At 33.4% G+C, this 21,325-nt stretch overlaps 2 protein-coding genes and 1 long non-coding RNA gene across 9 annotated transcripts; 2 read left to right on the plus strand and 1 right to left on the minus strand.

Annotated features, from left to right (window-relative positions):
* Positions 1–121: 121 nt before the first annotated feature.
* On the plus strand, positions 122–6,743 carry LOC112755992 (RNA pseudouridine synthase 3, mitochondrial). Of its 5 annotated transcripts, XM_025804364.3 has the most exons (11): positions 363–1,056; positions 1,404–1,530; positions 2,644–2,990; positions 3,749–3,820; positions 3,975–4,133; positions 4,257–4,304; positions 4,390–4,470; positions 4,996–5,112; positions 5,257–5,358; positions 5,482–5,640; positions 5,898–6,743. In XM_025804364.3, exons 3-11 carry the CDS (start codon positions 2,655–2,657, stop codon positions 6,270–6,272), a joined length of 1,449 nt encoding a protein of 482 aa, XP_025660149.1. In that variant the 5' UTR covers positions 363–1,056; positions 1,404–1,530; positions 2,644–2,654; the 3' UTR covers positions 6,273–6,743. The 5 variants fall into 5 exon arrangements, with proteins under 5 accessions (XP_025660148.1, XP_025660149.1, XP_025660150.1 ...); XM_025804363.3 differs by lacking the exon at positions 1,404–1,530 and having other exon boundaries at positions 122–1,056; XM_025804365.3 differs by lacking the exon at positions 1,404–1,530 and having other exon boundaries at positions 413–1,024.
* A 1,266-nt stretch (positions 6,744–8,009) lies between these two features.
* LOC112755993 (endo-1,4-beta-xylanase 1) lies at positions 8,010–13,859 on the plus strand. 3 transcript variants are annotated; one of them, XM_025804367.3, is made up of 8 exons: positions 8,076–8,666; positions 8,786–8,999; positions 9,741–10,108; positions 10,198–10,354; positions 10,508–10,860; positions 11,186–11,363; positions 11,444–11,980; positions 12,548–13,859. In XM_025804367.3, exons 2-8 carry the CDS (start codon positions 8,898–8,900, stop codon positions 13,661–13,663), a joined length of 2,811 nt encoding a protein of 936 aa, XP_025660152.1. In that variant the 5' UTR covers positions 8,076–8,666; positions 8,786–8,897; the 3' UTR covers positions 13,664–13,859. The 3 variants fall into 3 exon arrangements, with proteins under 3 accessions (XP_025660154.1, XP_025660152.1, XP_025660153.1); XM_025804368.3 differs by having other exon boundaries at positions 8,877–8,999; XM_025804369.3 differs by lacking the exon at positions 8,786–8,999 and having other exon boundaries at positions 8,010–8,666.
* Positions 13,860–17,181: 3,322 nt separating this feature from the next.
* LOC112755994 (uncharacterized) lies at positions 17,182–18,971 on the minus strand. Its single transcript, XR_003179113.3, has 2 exons — positions 18,445–18,971; positions 17,182–17,518 (listed from the first exon to the last, which is right to left on the minus strand). It is a non-coding gene; the product is annotated as an uncharacterized lncRNA (long non-coding RNA).
* Between the last annotated feature and the right edge of the window lie 2,354 nt (positions 18,972–21,325).

The following is a 21,325-nucleotide window of genomic DNA, read 5'->3' on the forward strand; positions in this document are numbered from 1 at the left end:
AAAACTAATTATAATTACTAAAAGAAACTAAACAATCCTAAAATAATACTTTCTATAACCACTGCTGACAAAACATATTTTTTTTTGTTGGTTTTCCACGGTATCCCCCAGCCCGACATGCCAAGGACTAATCCGTCGCGGTACTGAGCTCCATTTAAGGGTTTGGTGCTGGCCAATGAGTTGCTGCATGCACAAGGCGGGATTCGAACCCCCGACACTTGCTTAAGCGGACTAGTGAGCTAACCACTAAACCAACCCAACTTGGTAAAAAAATTCCATGAGCCCACTTAGAGTAAGTTTGTATACCAAATTTTTGTAAAACATGCACACTACTTGCAAAATTCTGTTCTGCATTAGAGTTTGGGCCCAAATCAAATATAGTTAAGCCCAGAATTCTAAAACATAAGGCTTCACCTTCAAACTCCTTCCAGAACCTTCCTCCAACACTGTGAGCCACTCCTTCGCCGCCCAAACACGCCTTCACTGGAGCAGGGGTTGTGGTTACCGGCGCCGCCAGGACTTCTTCCCCTTCTGTCATCACCTCGCGCTTCTTCCTTGCTCCTTCCTCGCCCGCCACCCACTGCGAAACGAGCCAACAACCGCGTGTGCCGCCATCAATATCGCCACCGCTGGAGAACTCGAGGCTTGTCGCCACTGCAGCACGATCCCAGGGAAACGATGCCGCCATGAGCGGTGGTGGCTTAGCCGCCATCGGAAGTCCGCGACTGAACCCACGAGAGTGAAGATCTTAGCCTTTCCCCCTCCCTGCTCCACCAACCAAGGCCTTCGCGAGTGTCCGCTCTCCCCTCGTGAGGGCGCCGTCCTCGGCGCCACTGCCGCTGTGCTGGACTGAAGCCGCGCCAGCGCCGCTCGCTGTCGCCAGGCCAACCGCCGCCTTTATAAACGAGTAAGGTGGCTTTGGCGGTGGGCGATTCAACCTCGCCGCTGCTGCTCCGCCGCCCCGGACGGCAACTTCCTCCTCGGCCAGAGCCGTTTCCTCCAAATGCGCCAATTGTAGATCCAGGTGTTTTTCGAATTTTGCATATGCAACTTCTGGTAAGTTGCTGATTCTATTTGAGAGCTTAGCAATTTTTCTGGAATTATGAGTTCTTACATGTTCTTCAGAAATTGCACAAGCTGGACTTGTTGGATTGGGAACTGAGCCTGTGAAATTGAATTTGTGCTCTATAGTTGTTATATGTCGCTGAATTGCTAGTTGGATCTGAATTTGCATAGACTCCTGCCTCTTGTTTTTCTTGAAATTTCGTTGATGTTGCTGCCATTTGTTGCTCTGTTGATTTTTCGTCTGTGTGTTTTGGATGCATTGCTGATTCTGGAATTCTTGTCGCTGCATTCTCTAATCATGCATTCTCATAAACCGAATCTGAATTTTGGAATTGCAGAACTGGAAGTGTTGAAGTTGTTGTTTCTGGATTTGTTAAAGTATTGTTGATTGATTGAAAACCTACTGCTGATTTGGCTTGAATCTGGACAATTAGATGCTGTTGGAGATGTTGATTAGTGTTCAAGGTTGCACAATTCTGGCGCAAGTTGCTTTAATATCTTAAAGTAACTGTGTCTGTTTTTGATAATTTGAATTCAAGCGTTGTAAATTAGTTTGAATCTGATCCCAAATTGAGTCCGGTGAATCACCATAGAAATTTGGCAAGGTGTTGAAAGCACCATTTGATACGAATTTGTATCAAGAATAGAGAAAATTAGAGATAATTAGAGAGTATAAGAAAATTTCTAGTATTAGGGTCAAAGAGAGAAAGTAGAATTTCTATTACGTCATGTATATCCCTATATTATTACATCATTCTCTTATTTATAGTATAATCCTCTAATTGAGCTAGCCCAATACTAATTCTATTATTTTTAATGTATATGAAAGTTCAAAAAGTATTTGTCCTTTTTTCTTATTTTTATCTTAAATCTAAATTTCAAACCTTCACCTCCAAATTTTAAAAACTAAATTATCCAAGAATAATTTTTTTATAATAAAAAATATTTAATATTAACTATTAAAAATTAATTTTTTATACTTATTTTTTTTATTAACAATTATTCATTGTAGGAGTGAATAATAAGGGGGGACTTTTTTCTTTTTAAATTTGTAGTTAATTATAAAAAATATAAGGTAGAATCACGTTTTCATCTACATGTAAAAATAATAATTAAAATTGAAAATAACAATTAAGAGGGGAATGCCAATTAACAGTACCAAATATAATAATTCAAGTTCTTCCAAGTTACATTTGCGGGTCGCGGCATTTTCAAGAGTTCATGCTTCTCCTTCAACTTCATCTTCATCTTCATCTAATTCTTCTCTTTAATCGTCCCATTGTAACTGTTTCTCTTTCCCTTACTATCCTCTCACAATTTCATTATTTTAACGAGTTTTTAAAATTTTGTTTGCTGACTGCATGTAACATGTTTGCTGAAATGCCTCAACGAATTTTTTCATTATAGTTGGTAATGTTTTTGTATGCAATCTGTTTGATGAAAAATCACATCAATCACCTGATACTTAGCTCATTGCTATGTGTTGCATACAACATGTTTGATAAAAAGTCTCAATGACAAAATACTACAAATCCCCATTTCCTGTCACTGAAACCTCGTGTTTTTCCTCCTTTTCAGATGTTTGAACCATGTTGAACAACATAAATAACAGTAGCCATTCATGGCTGTGGTTTGTGGCGAGGCACTACTCTAGGATTCGTCCTCCAAAGCCTGTCCCTGTTGAATCAGTGATCAGGGTGTCCAACAACGTTGCTCGTTTGGGTTCTCGGAAAGAAGGCCCGAAGCCGAGGCAGCTACTGTCTTTGCCACCTTTTCCTGGTCACCCTTTGCCCGGAAGGAACTCAAATGAAAGTTTTCAAGATGGGCAGCAACATGATGGTTATGTCACTGCTGTTAATTGGATCAAGTATTACTTCAAGGGCATATTGGGTTCTGTCATTGAGTCTCATTTCAGGGAGGGTCTTGTAAGAATTCATTGCTCTGTTACACTTTCATTTGCATTCCTTGTTGTTCCATTTTGTTTTTGATGCAATACTGTCTATTTTATTGTGGACAATGAATTTCTGGAATTTTCCCTAGATTTAATTTACTTGTCTTTAAACATCGATTTGGTGTAATGCTTATCATCTTTTTATTGGATTTTCCCTGTTAGACATGGTGAGAAATTGAAAAGCTATGCTTCACTGATAGCTTTTTTTTTAATCTTTGTTTAATTTTTCTATCTTCTTGTTCATTCTTGCCTTTGTATTAGTAATATTCTTCTTTTATTCTAATCTCTAAATATGAAAAACTACTCTCATTTATATTTGAATGGTGGATAGTTTATATGATGCTTTTGAACATCTTTTAACCCCAAAAAGATTATTGATTTGTTCACATTTATAAATATTTTGTTGGCATGCTGTGCTACAAGAATGTGAATAAATGCTTACAAAGTTCTTCTATTTACTTACAAGTTGTTACAAGGTAGTTGGATCTATGCTTTCTGTGATGATTAACATTTATATAATCTTTAATAAAAACTGTGGACAAAACTTTTAGGAAAGCATAGATTTAATTTGAAGTGTCTCTTGATATGTTTTATGGTAAAGCACAATAGTGTTGTTTAATCTAAGTAATTACCTCCACTTTGTTTTTGTTCTTAGTTCTTTTAATGGTCGGAAATAGATATGGAAAATAAAAGATGTGCTCACAGGCTTTATTTGTACTTCTCCTATACTAGGTCCAAATGGAGGACCCAATTTCTGACAATAATTTATCTCAGAATGAAGAGCCAAGGAGACCCTTGCGAAAGGTATTAATTTTGCTGTGTACTTTTCCATTTTGTATGACAAACTTTGCTTTTGATAGTTTCATATATGTATGTTTATTTTTCTGAGTCAATTGCTTATGATAATATGATTTGCTTTTGGGTTTAATAATACTACAACAATACAGCTTCACTACAGATTAGACCTAATGAAGTAATGAAGCAAGGGGCAAGAATTCATATCCCTGTGTCAATTGCCGAGGCTAGAATTTCCAAAAGATATGATGCTATACCAAGTGGAACACTATATCCCAATGCTGATGAAATTAAGTATCTGCAAAGGCTTGTCATTTATAAGGCATGTCTTGCATCCAATGTCAAAATTATTTTATTTTACAATTTCTTTTTACTATTCTCATTCTTCAAATGCATGGTAATATATTTTATTGATTGCATATTATGTTCAATGTATTATTCGAAGGACTTGGCTATCATGGTGCTAAATAAACCCCCAAAATTGCCGGTTAAGGTTTGTAAACCATTTTTCAGATATACAGAAATTCATTGAGTATGAGTTTAGTGGGATTTTCATTTCTTGCTGATGACCTTCTTAGGGGAATCTGCCAGTTCATAACAGCATGGATGCATTAGCAGCTGCAGCACTATCCTATGATTATGATGAGGGTCCTAAACTGGTAAAATACTCTTTCCATGCATCATTACACTGAAAAAAATTGGTTTGTACTAGAAAGTAAAATGAATCATCATGTAATAAGCAAATTTCTGTTTGTAAATAGATGGTAGTACCTCCCATTTTAGAAAATCTCGAAAAAAAAAAAAAAAGGAATAGATAGTGACTCGGTTAAGCCAATTTCTTGGTTTCTTACCCTGGTCTCCCTTTAAAGGGAAGACCTTTATCTCTTATAGGATTTTAGGTTGTCCTCGTATGTTTTGCCTTTAGCATGTTACTGAAAATACCTGGTTGTCCTTCAAATTTAAGGATCACTACTTTGACATTTGCTGTAATGTAAGGCTTTTCAAATTTGAAGGTTGCCCTGCTAAGGGTTTCTTTCATCAACTGAAATTTTTCTCTCGATAATATGCCAAAAGACAAATGGTATTCTTGAGTATTGTTCATCTCTGCTCTATCGTAATTTAGAACTTATTGATAGTTATTGAAACTATTGTTCAACATAATAGTTTTGATGGTTGAAATTCAGGTCCACCGTCTTGACAGGGAGACCAGTGGCATCATTTTATTTGGCAGAAAAGAAGAAAGTGTGTCTCACCTGCAGTGGCTGTTCAGTAACATAAACAATGCAAAATCTTCTAGTAAGGTGCCTTATTTACATGAAGTGATGAACTGCTGTTTCCAATCCTCGTGTTCTATTAGCGAATGTAGATATTGTCTTTTTATACCCACCATCAACAACCTCCTATCATTTACATTTAATTTATGGTTCATTTGAAAATTGAAATAGGTTTGGAATGATGCATGTGAATCTACATATCAGAGGTATTGGGCACTAGTCATAGGGACTCCCAAGGAGAAGGAAGGTGTAATTTGTGCTCCCCTTAGAAAGGTTCATGTCCTTTCTTTCTTAATTTCTTCTTTATATATGTGTTAATCCAACAATGTCATGTTTTATGTCAGTGCTATCTTCCAACTTTGAAATTGATTTTGTTCCATTGTCTTCTTGTTTCAGGTGCTCTTGGATGATGGGAAGACAGAGAGGGTCGTATTAGCTCACCATTCAAGTATGGAACCGCGCCAAGAGGCTGTAACTGAATATCGAGTCCTTGGTCCAAAGATAAATGGATGCTCCTGGGTGGAGCTGCGACCACTTACGTACCGGAAGCATCAGGTATATTGGATGCTTATATGGAATTTCGATTATTACGAAGCTACTGATAATTGCATGATCCTTATTAATGTACAATCGGACTTCTTTTGTTACTTATAGAATTCTCAGATGTTAACTGTATGTTGAATTCTTTACATTGTCAAAAATGAATTTGCAATCTTTATTATTCAGACTCCTTAATTTATGGTGAATCTATAATCTTGCTGAGTTAAGCAATGTATTTTTTGTTCATGTTATTTCTTCTCCCAATTATGCAGTTGCGTGTCCATTGTGCTGAAGCACTTGGCACTCCGATAGTGGGCGACTACAAGTATGGTTGGTTTGTACACAGTCGTTGGAAACAAATGCCCCGAGTTGATGTCGAGCCAACGACTGGAAAACCATACAAGATGAGGAGACCAGAAGGCCTAGATGTTCAGAAGGGAAGTGTATTATCCAAGGTCCCCCTATTGCATCTTCACTGCAGAGAACTTGTACTTCCCAACATAGCTAAGTTTCTTCGTGTTTTCAATAAGAGTTCAGAAGAACTGCCTCGTTCGCTTAGCGCAGAACCTGATGTTCTTCGCTTTGTGGCAACAATGCCATCGCATATGAAAATTAGTTGGAATCTTATGTCATCATATTTAGTCTGATAAGAGTGCAAGATGGAATTGATTAACTCATGAGTGATGTTATTTGAACATACAAAGTGGACATCCATAGAAAGAGAAAGGCTTGTTCTTCAATCTTCACTTTGTGGCAACAATGCATTCGCACGAGTATAGTTCGGAAACTTACGATGGTTATGGTTCGAATCTCAGGCTGATTGGCCTAGATATCTACTATGATATCCTTTTTCAATGCTCAAATAACATCACTATTCTTAAATTATCAAGTGAGAAGTCAACTAGCATTTTTGGACTGGAGCATCACTGTGACCAAAACCACCTTTAGGCTGAAAAAAGGAACTTAACCATCTTTGTTGGACCCAAAATAATATCGCATTTCGGCATAGTAATTGTCCTTTTATTGCTATACACTACTTTTGATTGGTAATATTGGATTTGATCTCTCGTGTTAGTGTTATATCTTATAAAATTTAATGGTAATGTGTTTGTCAGATACATACTCTTTTCGTTTTTATTTATAAAACCAACTGTATTTGAATGTTATTAACTGAAATTTAACTAATTTGGTTTTATTTAATGTAAGTTTCATAGCAGGAGTAAGACTGTAAGAGTTTTTAACAGTGGTCTTGTATTCTTAGGGTTCATACTTATGATTTGTTTTCATGGGATCAAGACAAAGATCACTATAATCAATTTACTAGAATAATATTTACATGTAAAATCTTTTGGGTTTATAGTGAAAAGGGTCTCCACAACTTACGGTGTGGCTTAGTTCTGTCGTTAAAAATGTAAACGTTTTAAATTGTTTCTTAAAAAATAGTCAAATTGATTTTTTTTTATTTTACTTAATAACACGGCATAAAATTTTGTACCATCATATTTGCTCACATGAGATGCAATTTGAACCCTCAAAACATTTGTTTAAATATATGAGTGAATTAACTATTCAATTGTTTTAACGTATTATTATTAAACTGACAGAAAAATTTAGCCTATCAATGATAAATTGATAATATTTTGAATATTTTTAATAATAATCAAAAGAGAAAGTATGAGAAGCCAATGGAATATTTATACAATGTGTACAATGGAGGTTTAGGAAATATTAGAAATATAATTATTAGTGTTATCCTTTCCCATCAGCTGAAACTTTTGGGATGAGTGGTATCATGCATGGTATTAGAACGCTAGATCCGAAAAGTCAAGAGTTTGATCCTTGGTGATGAACACCAAAATCAATTTAAGCTTTTGAGAAGATGGTTATACTAGTTAGTATGGGGGATGTTCATTTTGTAACTCAATAGTCCATTGTACATATTGTACAAATAGTCAATTGTCTCCTAGCGGGATCCTAATCAAAATACTTAATCCCATTATTTTAATGAATTTATCTATTTTATATTTTAAGGATACATGTTAAATTTATAAATTAAAAATTTTTTTATTAACAATATAAAAAATTTAAGAGGCTGATTGGTTTGAGTGTTTTCATTAATATTTTGAAACGAAAAACATTTTCAAAAAAACATAACAAATTAAAAACGTTATTTTCATGTTTTTAGTATTTTCAATTTTAACTTTTGAAAACCTTTTCAATCCAAAATAGGTGTTTTTAGTTTTGAGATAAATGTTAAAGGATTTAGATTTTCTAAATTTTTGAATTTCATTCTAAAAAAGTGAGATCACACTTTACCCTCTAAAATAAAAATTCAAAATTTAGAAGATCCAAATTTAACATTTGAACCTCTCCTACTTCTTTCTATACTTTTTTTTCTCACGTCACATTCATCAGTGTACTTCTAGGCTAGTTCTTTTCCTCCCTTCTCTACCATGAGTTCTCAATGTCAACTCCTTCCTTCTTTACACGTTTTGTTGTTATGGTATTTATTATCTACCTCCAATTTATATATACATTCTTTTGAAAAGGTGAAGTATTTTTTCAATTCTTTTTTAATTTTATTTGATCCTTTTAGTTTTCTATTTTAGACTTGATTTTTTTTTATCAGCTCCAATTAGAATTAAATATGTATTTTGAATATTTTCAATAATAATCAAAATAGTTAATCCCATTATTTTAATTTTTATCTTTAAAGAAGATAAAAGTCAGAAACCAAACACATCAAAAGGAGTTTTACTCTTGGATTTTGTGTGCTGGAATTGTTATCTTCACTCTTCAGTTCCAGTTTGCAATGTTTCTGTACGTAGAAAATTGGAACAAACTATGTCATATACGTACAGACAGAAAAGCCATCTCCACCTAACACTACAACATCCTTACAATCAAAGTCTCTCTCAAATGGATCATACATTTTTGTGCAAAATTAAGGAACCAAACCATTATCCTTCCTTAACCCAAGATCCTTACTTAGCCTTCCATTCCAATTCAAGCATTACTAATCTGCAAGCCAAAGCAAAAAAGTAAGATAATCCATAATACCCTTTATTCTATTTGATTGATTTATTTTTCTGTGTTAGGGATTTTTTTTTAATGATGGGTCGTTGATGAAAATTTGTTATGAATTTCTTTGATCCTAAAGTTTGGACTTTGGATAGTGGTAATTGGGGAAGAAAATTTGTTTGGTTGGCCCCAATTTTCCGTAGTCTTCACTCTCAAATTTGGTGGCACAGTGGCTCAGTGGCAATATATAAATGAAGAGTTTGTGTGCTTGCTTCTTCACAAGCAGTGTCTTCAACTCTCACTCCCACTCTCACTGGAACCATAACCATTCTCATTCTCATTCTCAATCTCAGGTAACTTTGGCTGCATTTGGGGGTACTAATGTCATTTCATAGTTTTCACTTCTCCCTTAGCCTACTAGATTACAGAACTTGGATTAGTCGATTAGTTAATTCACTCGTCTGCATAAGCAAGTGGCGGAATTCGAATTCTGTCCTGTATATGCAGTAACTGATTGGCCAATAGTAAACCTTAAATGGAGCTTGACAAACTAGTCTTCGCCCCATCCAACTGGGATATTGTGATAATTCAGAAAAAGAAAAAAGAGCCTAATGAGTGGTGTGTCTTATAGTGTTGAAATTGATCAAAGATTCATTTCCCCTTAATAAGCTTTTTACTTTTGTTAATAAAAAGGGTCCTTTTGCATTAATCTCAATGAATTGTGCTCCGTTGCTGTTTTCTTGGTAGTGAAGAGTGCACAATTTTGTTGCCTCATAGTTGTTAAATTTTCAAGCTTCATTGCAGATTTTAGCTCATTGTATTTTCCCTCACTGAAGTAGATTGTAGGTTACTGCTACTTTGTTTTGTTGAGTTTCTTTTGTTACATTTGATGATATGTATAAATTATTATGTACAACTGTTTAGATACTTTAGTTTAGGATTGCTGTTTATGGAAGATCAGAGATGGGGGAAGTTCCTTCCTTCAAATTTGTTAAATATGCATTTGAAATCATTGCGTTTGGGTCAACCGAGCAGCGATTTTCTTCTTGGTATATAGCTCCAGCTGTCTCCTGATATATTGCTTTATGTGACAGATCATGGCGGGAAGCATCTCTGGTCCGAGTGGGGGCAATGCCGCTAACATTTTACTGAATCATGACTTCTCCGGAGGGTTGGATTCTTGGCATGTCAATTGCTGCGACGGCTATGTAGTTTCAGCTGAAGAAGTTTCCCAATTAGGAATATCAATGGAGACAGATGGTAATTGTGCTGTTATCACCAGCCGAAAAGAATGCTGGCAAGGTCTCGAGCAAGACATCACAAGCAGAGTTTCCATTGGCTCCACTTACATAGTTTCAGCTCTTGTTGGAATATCCGGCCTGTCTCAGGGATCTAATGATGTCCAAGCTACTCTGAAACTTGAATATCACGATTCGGCTACTAGTTACTTGTTCATTGGAAGGTACATAATTTTATAGTTTTGTTGTTTCACCTTCCTTGTTCAAGAGTTTCAGAGTAGAATGCTCTCTTTGTTTACCATTTTTTCCACAGAACTTCTGTTACAAGGGGAAACTGGAAAAAGCTGGAAGGGACATTTTCATTGTCAACTATGCCAAAACGAGTTGTATTTTATTTGGAAGGACCTGCTCCTGGAGTTGATATACTCATTCGCCCAGTAGAGATCGGCTGTTCAAATCCGAACAACAATGTATGTTGTTGTATATTGGAACTTAAGTGATACATGAGCATGGTTTTTGTTTCAACGGCTAACATGAAATTGCGGTATCTGCATTTCATTCTTTATCTATGTAATTGTTACTAACTTATGAATTTGTGATTTGTTTTTGTCTTCTTTCAAAAGATTGCAAGAACTGGATGTGTTTCTACTGGAGAAGATAATATCGTAATAAACCCGCAATTTGATGATGGCTTGAACAATTGGTCCGGAAGAGGCTGTAAGATTGCATTGCATGATTCCATGGGAGATGGGAAAATTCTACCTAAGTCTGGCAAGTTCTTTGCATCAGCGACTGAACGTACACAAAGCTGGAATGGAATTCAGCAGGATATCACCGGAAGAGTGCAGCGCAAGCTCGCCTACGAGGTCACTACTTCAGTTCGAATATTTGGAAACAATGTCACTACTGCTGATGTTCGCGCTACTTTGTATGTCCAAACATCAGATCTTCGAGACCAGTACATCGGCATTGCCAAGTTAGTCTCTATCTTATTTTTCTATACACGCCTAGTTTGGTAGCTTGAATAACAAGTTACCAAAACAGTGCGAAAGTTTAAAACCAGTCACAAATAGTTAAAATATGGAAATGAAAAGTTTTATGAAATTCATGAATCAAAATTTAGAATTAATTATCCTTTTCTATTACTATACGTTTTCCTAGTTATTATTCTTGATTCTTGATGACAAGAACAGAACAGAATTTGTTATAGTATGATTCAATAAAAGATATTGCGCAACAATGAGATTTGAGGCTCGCTTAATTTCTTTTCGAGTGCTGAACCAAGATAGTATGTTCTAAAGTGTGCAGGCAACAGACAAAGATTGGATTGATATGCAGGGAAAGTTCCTTCTAAATGGATCCCCATCAAAAGTGGTAATTTATTTAGAGGGTCCTCCGCCGGGTACTGACATTCTTGTTAATAGTTTGGTTGTAAAGCGTGCGCCTAAGACACCTCCATCAACACCACCGGACATAAAGGTTGAACTTTCTGGATGGTTCTTTCACGAATGATACACACTAATATTTTAAGAACTTTAATTGCATCTTGTTTTTTGCAGGGTGTTGCTTTTGGGGTTAATGTAATTGAGAACAGCAATCTGGCTGATGGCACTAATGGATGGTATCCCCTTGGTAACTGCACATTGAGTGTTAAAACCGGCTCGCCACATATAATGCCGCCGATGGCAAGAGACTCTCTAGGACCACATGAGCTTCTAAGTGGACGCTACATACTTGTAACAAACCGCACACAAACATGGATGGGTCCTGCTCAGACTATCACTGATAAATTGAAACTCTTTGTGACTTATCAAGTATCGGCTTGGGTTCGGCTTGGTTCAGGATCATCCGGGCCACAGAATGTGAATGTTGCCCTTGGTGTTGACAACCAGTGGGTCAATGGAGGACAAACTGAGGTATCCGATCAAAGATGGCATGAAATCGGTGGGTCGTTTAGAATCGAAAAGCAGCCATCAAAGGTTATGGTTTATGTCCAAGGTCCTGCTTCAGGTGTTGACTTAATGGTTGCTGGACTTCAAATTTTTCCTGTTGATAGACATGCAAGGTTTAAATATCTAAAGTCTCAAACAGACAAGGTAAGATCTAGGACCTGTTTGATTTCTATTTTCATTGTTGTTTTCTTTTATAACGTTTTCTGTTTCAAAATTTTGTGAAGAAAAAAGTGAAAGTAGAAATAGACATGTCATGTCATGAAACCACTTCTTCCAAAAATTTAAGCTGATAGGATGAGACACATGAACGGTTATAAACACATATCCTCAAGCAAGAGTTTTTTGTTTGGGTTTGCTTGAATTTTTGAATAGGCCTTCTTTTTCTCTTTTTATTTGTCTTATGCTATTTTTTTCTTTTTTGGGGGATAACAAGGATTGAACTCTAGACTTCTCTGTCGTAGAAGCTCTGATACCATGTCTTATCCTATTCTGTTTCCTTTGTGATTTTCCAAGTGATTTGTTTCATATAGCACCATTACTTCAGGTTTTAGAACCTGCATCAGATTTCTAAATTCTACGACTATTATGAACAAACAAAGATCAAAATTGAATGCTTCATATATATATATATAGATTTTAATCATATCCATTCTTTTATTGAGAAGACATGTAATTCAAAGTTTTGCTTTGTATCCTCTTGCTGCATTACAGATCCGAAAGCGTGATGTTACCCTGAAATTCTCCGGACTGGATGCAAGCAACTACTCGAAAACCTCAGTGCAAGTCAGACAAATTCAGAATAATTTTCCAGTTGGAACATGCATCAGCAGGATGAACATTGACAATGAGGATTTTGTAGACTTCTTTGTGAAACATTTTAACTGGGCTGTGTTTGGTAATGAGTTGAAATGGTACTGGACCGAGCCGCAACAGGGGAATTTCAACTACAAGGATGCAGATGATCTCTTAAACTTGTGTCAGAAGAACAAGATAGAAACTCGCGGCCATTGTATCTTCTGGGAAGTGGATGGAACCGTCCAGCAATGGATTAAAGCGCTGAACAAAACTGACCTCATGGCGGCCGTCCAGAACAGATTAAACGGCCTGCTTACTCGGTATAAAGGCAAGTTCAATCACTATGATGTTAACAATGAAATGCTGCATGGTTCATTTTACCAGGACAGGTTAGGTAAGGACATAAGGGCCAACATGTTTAAGACTGCGAATCAACTTGATCCGGCCGCTACCCTTTTCGTGAATGATTATCACGTGGAAGATGGATGTGACACCAGATCATGTCCGGAAAAATACATTGAACATATTCTTGATTTGCAAGAACAGGGGTCCCCTGTTGGTGGAATTGGAATTCAAGGCCATATAGATAGTCCGGTTGGGCCTATCGTTTGTTCATCCCTTGATAAACTGGGAATTCTTGGCTTACCTATATGGTTCACCGAGCTAGATGTGTCGTCGACTAACGAATATGTTAGAGCAGACGATTTGGAAGTTATGTTGAGGGAAGCCATGGCTCACCCGGCCGTCGAAGGCCTAATGCTGTGGGGATTTTGGGAGTTGTTCATGAGCCGGGACAACTCTCACTTGGTTAATGCAGAAGGTGAAATCAATGAAGCTGGAAAAAGGTTCCTTGCTCTTAAGCAAGAATGGCTTTCTCATAGCCATGGAAATGTTGATCAGCAAGGTCAATACAACTTTAGAGGCTTTCATGGAACATACAAGGTTGATATTGTCATTGATACAAAGAAAGTTTCCAAGACCTTTGTCCTTGACAAGGGTGACTCTCCAATGGTGGTTTCCATAGACTTCTAAGTTATAACCATTCTGCATTATTCAATTAACTATAATCTATGATCTTGAATTCTATGTCACTCATTCATATGGTTTGTTAAACAAATATTGTTGTCTTTATACATGCCTTGTTGTGTGATGTAATGATATTAATATTATGTATGTTTTCTGGAAAAATAAAATAAGATCAGTTCTTGATGGTTCTGATATTATTATAGTTGTTTTGAATTTCAGAATTTCTACTTTTCAAGTCATGGATATTTGCGTAGGTATTATTAGTTAGCGGTTTATGATGAAGTGATAGTTTTGATAACGTGAATACTTAAAATTGAAGGATAAAAGATACTAAACTTGCACTAAACAAATTTTTTTTCAATTTTTATGTGATAAATTTTAAAATAATTTATTATAAAATTACTAATTATGTGTTAAAAAAATTAATTGGAATATGTTATGCTAAACTATTATTTTGAAAATTACATCATACTTCTTTATAAAAAATTAACTTTAGGATATTAATTAACACAATAATGTGTATAATTATATATTATATATACAAATTTACCTATTAATATTCAATAGACGACATGTTTAAATATTAACAAATAAGATATAATGAATATAAATATTATAGTGATAATTAGTATTAAATTTCTAAAATTATTTTTAAATCAAACGAAAATATTATTCATACATAAAGTTATCTAATTCTTAAAAAAAAAAAGGCAAAACCTTAAAAAATAAATCCCACTTAAAAAATTAAAGACATTAATAATAAAATTCATATTTACCATATATCAACAAAAAATAAAAAACTTCTAAAGATAAAAAATTAAACTCTATAAATATTTCTTTTATTAATCAAATATAATTATGCAAACATAACAAATAAAAAAGACTTATATATTTATATAAAGACCCAAATAAACTAAGCTAAAATCTTAATTATAAGAGAAAATTCTCAAATTAAATACTTAACAAAAATTTCTAATAAATAAAATAGCATAAATATAAACTCTCATCCTAAATTTTAACATAATTTATGGACTTATATGTATATTTTAAAGACATTATCGATCACAAAAACGTATAGTAGCCATGTTCTTCCTTCATATGAACTTGTAGCAATGATGGAATTTCGAAGTATGTACCACATATATTGCAATGACTTGGATTATAAACAACTGGATTGTGAAACTTGCTCTTATGACTGCGTAACTTTTTTGAGGTAGAAAACTTTTTATCACATTGATCACACTCGTATTTCTCTTCTTGATCAGACATGATGAACAATGTTCAATATCCAAGTAAAAAATTATATAGAATAAAATATGTAAAACAAATAATAAGAATGTATTGAACAACTATTATAATATCATGGGTATATATAGTGTGAATAAGAGAAGGTTATATGTTTTGGAACAAGTGTTACGCTTGGTTTTTTTAGTATTTGATTTAGTTTCTTTATTTAAAAGATATTTTGCAAAAATATAATATAAGGGCGTAAGAACAATGAGCATAAGATATAAATAAATGTAATCTAATAAAAAAGTTTGCAATATTAAAATTTAGAAATACTGCGCAAGAATTATTAGTTATGATGACACATAATTGATTGAGGGAAAAAACAACAATCAATCGAAACAAATGTTAAAAAGATCTGAAATGTTAAATTAGGAAAAAAATTATAATTAACCATATTAAATGCAAAGAATTTTATGACAAGCAAATAATTAAAAAAGGGAAAGATTATAGGAAAACAATAAAGTTTTTATATCTAAGATATAGTAATATATGTTATGTTATTAGAACGTATATCAGAGCGTATATTTAAATAAATTTAAACATGAATATGTATTTTAGTATAAAAATTACTTTGTATTTGGAATGTACATTCTTTTATAAGGATAATATATCTAGCAGCAGGAAAGAAAAAATTAAATATATTTTTAGTCAACCAAGTTGGGTTGGTCTAGTGGTTAGCTCACTAGTCCGCTTAAGCAAGTGTCGGGGGTTCGAATCCCGCCTTGTGCATGCAGCAACCCATTGGCCAGCGGCAAACCCTTAAATGGAGCTCAGTACCGCGACGGATTAGTCCTTGACCTGCCGGGTTGGGGGATACCGTGGGAAACCAAAAAAAAAAAAAATATATTTTTAGTCCTTATTAATAATAAATATATGCCAATTTTAATTTATTTAAGTCTCTCCATATATTTTTTGAAAAATTTTCTCTTCATATCTTTTAGGAATATTTGAGTCTCTTTTTTTAAATATTCTATTTTTTTATTTTTTGTCTCTTGTTAATTTAACTTGTAGTATTTTCGAAGAGTAATTTTAAAATTCAGAACAGATGATGTTATTTGTGAGAATTTTGATCTTATATTTAAAATTCAGAAGTCTTTCTTCGACAATGGAATATTCAGTTTGATTGGATTTCGCATTAGCAAAATATGGGACGAAAAACAATGCTAAAAATGTATTATTAATCAGATAAATAATTTTCATATTAAGTAAATTTTATCAAATGATCCAATAGGTTACATGCTTTGGTATGCTTACAACAATAAAATTTAAATCTACTTAATTTAGACAATTTAAATCACTCACCGCTAAATCTTTTTTTGTTTTCTAAATATTTAGTTAATAACAAATTACTTTTGGTTGCTAGTTAATATAGTTTTCATTCTATTAATATAAACTATCCTCGTTGTATCAAGTATCATACATATAAAAAACACTATTGTTTTACTTTACTTTGTTTGTTGAATGATTATTATAAGGTAGTAGTTGTAGAAAAAATAAGAAGTAAAATATTATTTTGCTCCTTAATGTTTAGGTAAAATTTTATTTTGGTTCTTAATGTTTCAAGCGTTCTATTATTGTAACACTTTTTTTCATCGATTATTTTACTTATATACTGAAATCAAATGCTATTAGCTCTTTAATATGCAAATTGTCCTGATCGTTGATGGATCGATTTTACTTATATAATGAAATCGAATGCTATTAGCTCTTCAATATGCAAATTCCTCCATTCTGACAGATAAGATTCAAATCCACAATACTTACTTAAATGGATGAGTAAGCTAACTACTCGACTAACTCAAGTAGATTAGTATTTTGTCACACTTTGTTTGTTCACTTCTTTTGAGATTTTTTTTTTGTACTAAAGAGGCCCTAAGGCCGAACAAGAAACAAAATCAACGGAAAACCCCACTACAATCAGCCAAGATCAAGGTTTTGAGAACAAGACCAGTTATCAAATCGCTTTAGTCACTGATTTACTGATCTAATCGGTCTAACCTGTGGTTCAACCAGAAAAACCATTTTAGAATAGAATTGTAAATAAAATATAAATATGCAAGTATTAAGTTGAAGGTATAAAGTAGTATGAAGTTTTTTCAATGGAGTCGTGAATTACTCTCTTAGGATTTTTCTTTTTTTATATTAAATGCAAAATTGCCACATGAAAGCATGATACCAAGCAAGTACAATTCCTCATCCGTACACAAAATGTTAAAAGAAATATCTAACAAGAATAGGAAGAATATCAAATGAATTATCATAAATCCAACTAAAAAACTAAACATAGTACTCCGATAAATAAATTTGATAACATTATTAATAACAAAGTTGGTAGTGGACTAGTGCTAGAAAGGTTTCAGCAAATGAAGGTGCATACAGGCTTTAAGAGACAATAGACTTGGATTTGTGCAGTAGCATTTTGTGATGAGTTGCTTTGAAGACCATTTGGTAAAACTAAGCTTTGAATAGATACAATACAAGCTTCACCAAATGCTCATAACACACAGAAAGACAGTTTCTCAAGTTGTCTTTCTCAAGATACATAAGTGCTCATCCTCTGAAAATAATCATCTGAATCGGTATAAGGCAGGAAAAAATGACCATAAATCTCTTTATCCAAGTCAAAATGAACAACCATATCTGAACTCAACAATCAGCACGAAACATTACAAAACATTAACCAATAATCACACTAAACCCGCAACCAGCAATTACAAAACAGCAACAAACATTAGTACATTATAAAACATTCCAAAACAGTGATGACACTAAACCTGCATAGTAAATAATCTCAAAGACAATGATCACCAATATCCAGCAAATAAACGATAAATATAGAACAACAATGTAGCAAATAAACAAGAACAAGACCTAAATAGAAAATCCAACAAATTAAGTTGCAGCAACCTAACAATTTGACAAATTAAAACAACAGCAGCCCAACAATTCAGCAAATTATCAACTTAACAAATTCAAGAAAAGAAAATCACAACAAAAACAAAAAAAAATTAAAAGTAATAGAAGAACACAAGAACAATTAGCAAATTAACAAGTTCACAATAACAGTTAAAATTTAGCAGAAGAACACTAATGCAAGTGGAATCATCATGCTAATATGTTTTCTGCAAAGATGCTATTTGTGCACCTAAAATTTCCTAATTACTATGATCCAATTATTCTAATTTCACATGCAATCAACTTACTGAGTTTCTAAAAGCAAGAAATTATAAAACTAACCAGAAATATGGTTAAAGCATTTCATCAAACATGTTGAGTGCGGTAAAATTAAAACGAAATACGAGAATTCAAAGTTTAATTTCAATGTGATAGAAAAGAGAACATAACTATTGTAACTTTAATTCAGTCTATGAAAAAATCCAAAACACTACCAAATCAAATAATTCCTTATTGTAATAGAAATCAGAAGTTGCAGGGTTTGAAGCAGAGTATTGGTGTTGTGTGAGTGTATTGTCTGGTGGCGGGTTTAGGGAACTCACGGCGGGGACAAAAGAGAGCAGTTCGACGGCTGAGTGGAGCGCGCGGGTTGGTCGCAGAGTTTGAAGCAGAGCAACGTGGCTTCTAGACGAACGCGAACTCGAACGGTGAACAGCGAGTGAACGCGAACGATAAACGCCAAGCGAACGTGAACGACGAAGAACGCGAACGTGAACGGCAAACAAACGGCGACGGAAGCGCGGCTGAGCAGACAAAGACGACGGACGCCGAGCTCGAGGAAGCAGCCGCGATCGGTGAGAGCGAACAGGGGTTGAAGACTTGGAGTACGAGGAAAGCTAGATGACGGATGGCGAACTTTGAGTGCAACGGACGGCGGCAGTATGCCACTCCTTGTGGCGGTGGTGTAGGCTTACAGTGCTAGGGTTCTGTGGTTGGGTTTGTGTGATTTCTCTAACTGAAAGAAAGAACGGGAGAAAGAAACGAAGGAGCTTCCCCTTTTTGCTTAAACCGGCCGGTTCTCGTTCGCCGGTTTTACATGCCTGACCGGACTGTAAACGCTACCGATTTGGTCCGGTTTTCAAAACATTGGCCAAGATTTTAATCGAGATTTTTCGGTTTTTGTTTTGGTCAGAGGACATTTTTGGTTTTAATTATTTTTGGTCAAGTTCCTTTTTTTTTTTCAATTAACTAAAGAAATTCTTTCAGAATTAATGGGCCATGGATAAGACCAAACTTGTATGAAGTAGGGTTAGGTTAGCATTAAACTTGAATAGAGGCATTTGTCCCAAAAAGGCAAAACTTGAATAGAGGCAAATAAGATACAATATACTACCCATGGCTAAAAAAAATGATACAATATACTATATTACTATATAATTCTAAAAAAAGGCAAAACCTTAAAAAATAAAATTCCACTTAACTAATTCAAAGACATTACAAGTAAAAATTTATATTGATCATACATCAACAAGAGCTAAAAAACACTTATAAAGATTAAAACTTAAACTCAAACTTTTTTTTATTGATCAAATATAATCTTGCAAGTTTAACAAATAAAAAAAAAAATACATCCGTACATAATAAGAATCCATATAAGATAAGCTAAAATTCTAAAATCCTAATTAATTAGATAATAATTTCAAACTATATTGTAAAAGAAAGTTCATAACAAAATAATAAATAAAATATTATAAATATTAACTCTTGTCCTAAACTCTAACATAACTTGTAGACTTATATGTATATTTCAAAGACTTTATCGATCACAAAAGTATATAGGAAATTAGTAGCCATGTTCTTCATTCATATGAACTTGTAACAATGATGGAATGTCGAAGTATTTGCCACATATATTACAGTGACTTGGATTATAAATAACTGGATTGTGAGATTTGCTCTTGTGGCTACGCAAATTCTTTGGGGTAGAAAATTTTTCATCACATTGGTCACACTTGTATTTCTTCTCTTGATCAGACATGATGAATAATATTCAATATTCAAGTAAGAAAAGTATGTAGAAGAAAATTGTAAAGCAAATAATAAGAATGCATTGGACAACTATTATGGTATAGTAGATATATATAGTGGAGAGTAGAAAAATTTTGTATATTTTAAAATAAATATTATGCTTAGTTTTTTAGGATTCGATTCAGTTTCCATTTGAAATATATTCTACAAAAATATAATATACATACGTAAGAACAATGAAGATATATAAGACATAAATAAATATATCTAGTAAAAATTTTGTAATATTAAAACTTAGAAATACCAAGTAAGAATTATTAGGTATGATGATATTTGATTGATGATTGAGGGGAAAAAAATAACAGCAATCAAAATGAATGTTAAAAAGATTCGAATGTTAAATTATCAAATATATTAGAACAACTATGATGAATGCTGGCAAAGCAAACAATTTTAAAAAAATGGGAAAATCATACAAAAAATAAGAAAGTTTTCATACCTAAGATATAATAATATATTTCTTTATTCGGAACGTATATCAAAGAGTATATTTAAAGAAAATTGAACTTGATTATATTTATTTTAGGATAAAATTTAATTCGCATATATATATATATATATGGACTGTAGATTGTATTTCTTTAATAAGGATAATATGTATATCTACCAAAATATGGAAAGAAATATTCTTTTGGTATATTATCAGATGATCAATAAGTTACATCGTTTTTGGTATGCTCACAACAATAAAATTTAAATCTACTTAATTTAGACAATTTAAATCTCTGCTAAATTTGTTTTCATTTTCTAAATATTTAGTTAATAACAAATTACTTTTGGTTGCTAGTTAATATAGTTTTCATTCCATTAATATAAACTATCTTCATTGTATCAAATATCATACATATAAAAACACTATTGTTTGACTTTATTTTGTTTGTTGAATGATTATTATAAGGTAGTAGATGTAGAAAAAATAAAAGGTAAAGTATCATTTTAGTCTTTAATATTTAAGTAAAATTTTAATTTGGTTCTTAATATTTTAAGTCTTCTATTTTTGTTCTAAAATTTTTTAAACAGGTTAAATATGATCTTATCGTTAAATTTGACAATATTATAACACTTTTTCTCTTGATCATTGGTGGATCGATTTTACATATATAATGAAATCGAATACTATTAGCTCTTCAATATGCAAATTTTTCCATTCTTGACAGACAGAATTCAAATTCACAATACTTATTTAAATAGACGAGTGAGTTAATTATTCGACCAACTCAAGTTCGTTAGTATTTTGTCACACTTTTTTTTTCTTTTGGGGATAGGTATCACACTTTGTTTGTTCCCTTCTTTTGTGAATTTTTTTTTTCATTTTTTTTTGTACTAAAGAGGCCCTAAGGCCGACCAAGAAACAAAATCACCGGGAAACCCTACTACAATCAGCTAAGATCTTAA

This window comes from Arachis hypogaea, chromosome 6, assembly GCF_003086295.3.
Source record: "Arachis hypogaea cultivar Tifrunner chromosome 6, arahy.Tifrunner.gnm2.J5K5, whole genome shotgun sequence".
NCBI classification, from domain to species: Eukaryota; Viridiplantae; Streptophyta; class Magnoliopsida; order Fabales; family Fabaceae; genus Arachis; species Arachis hypogaea.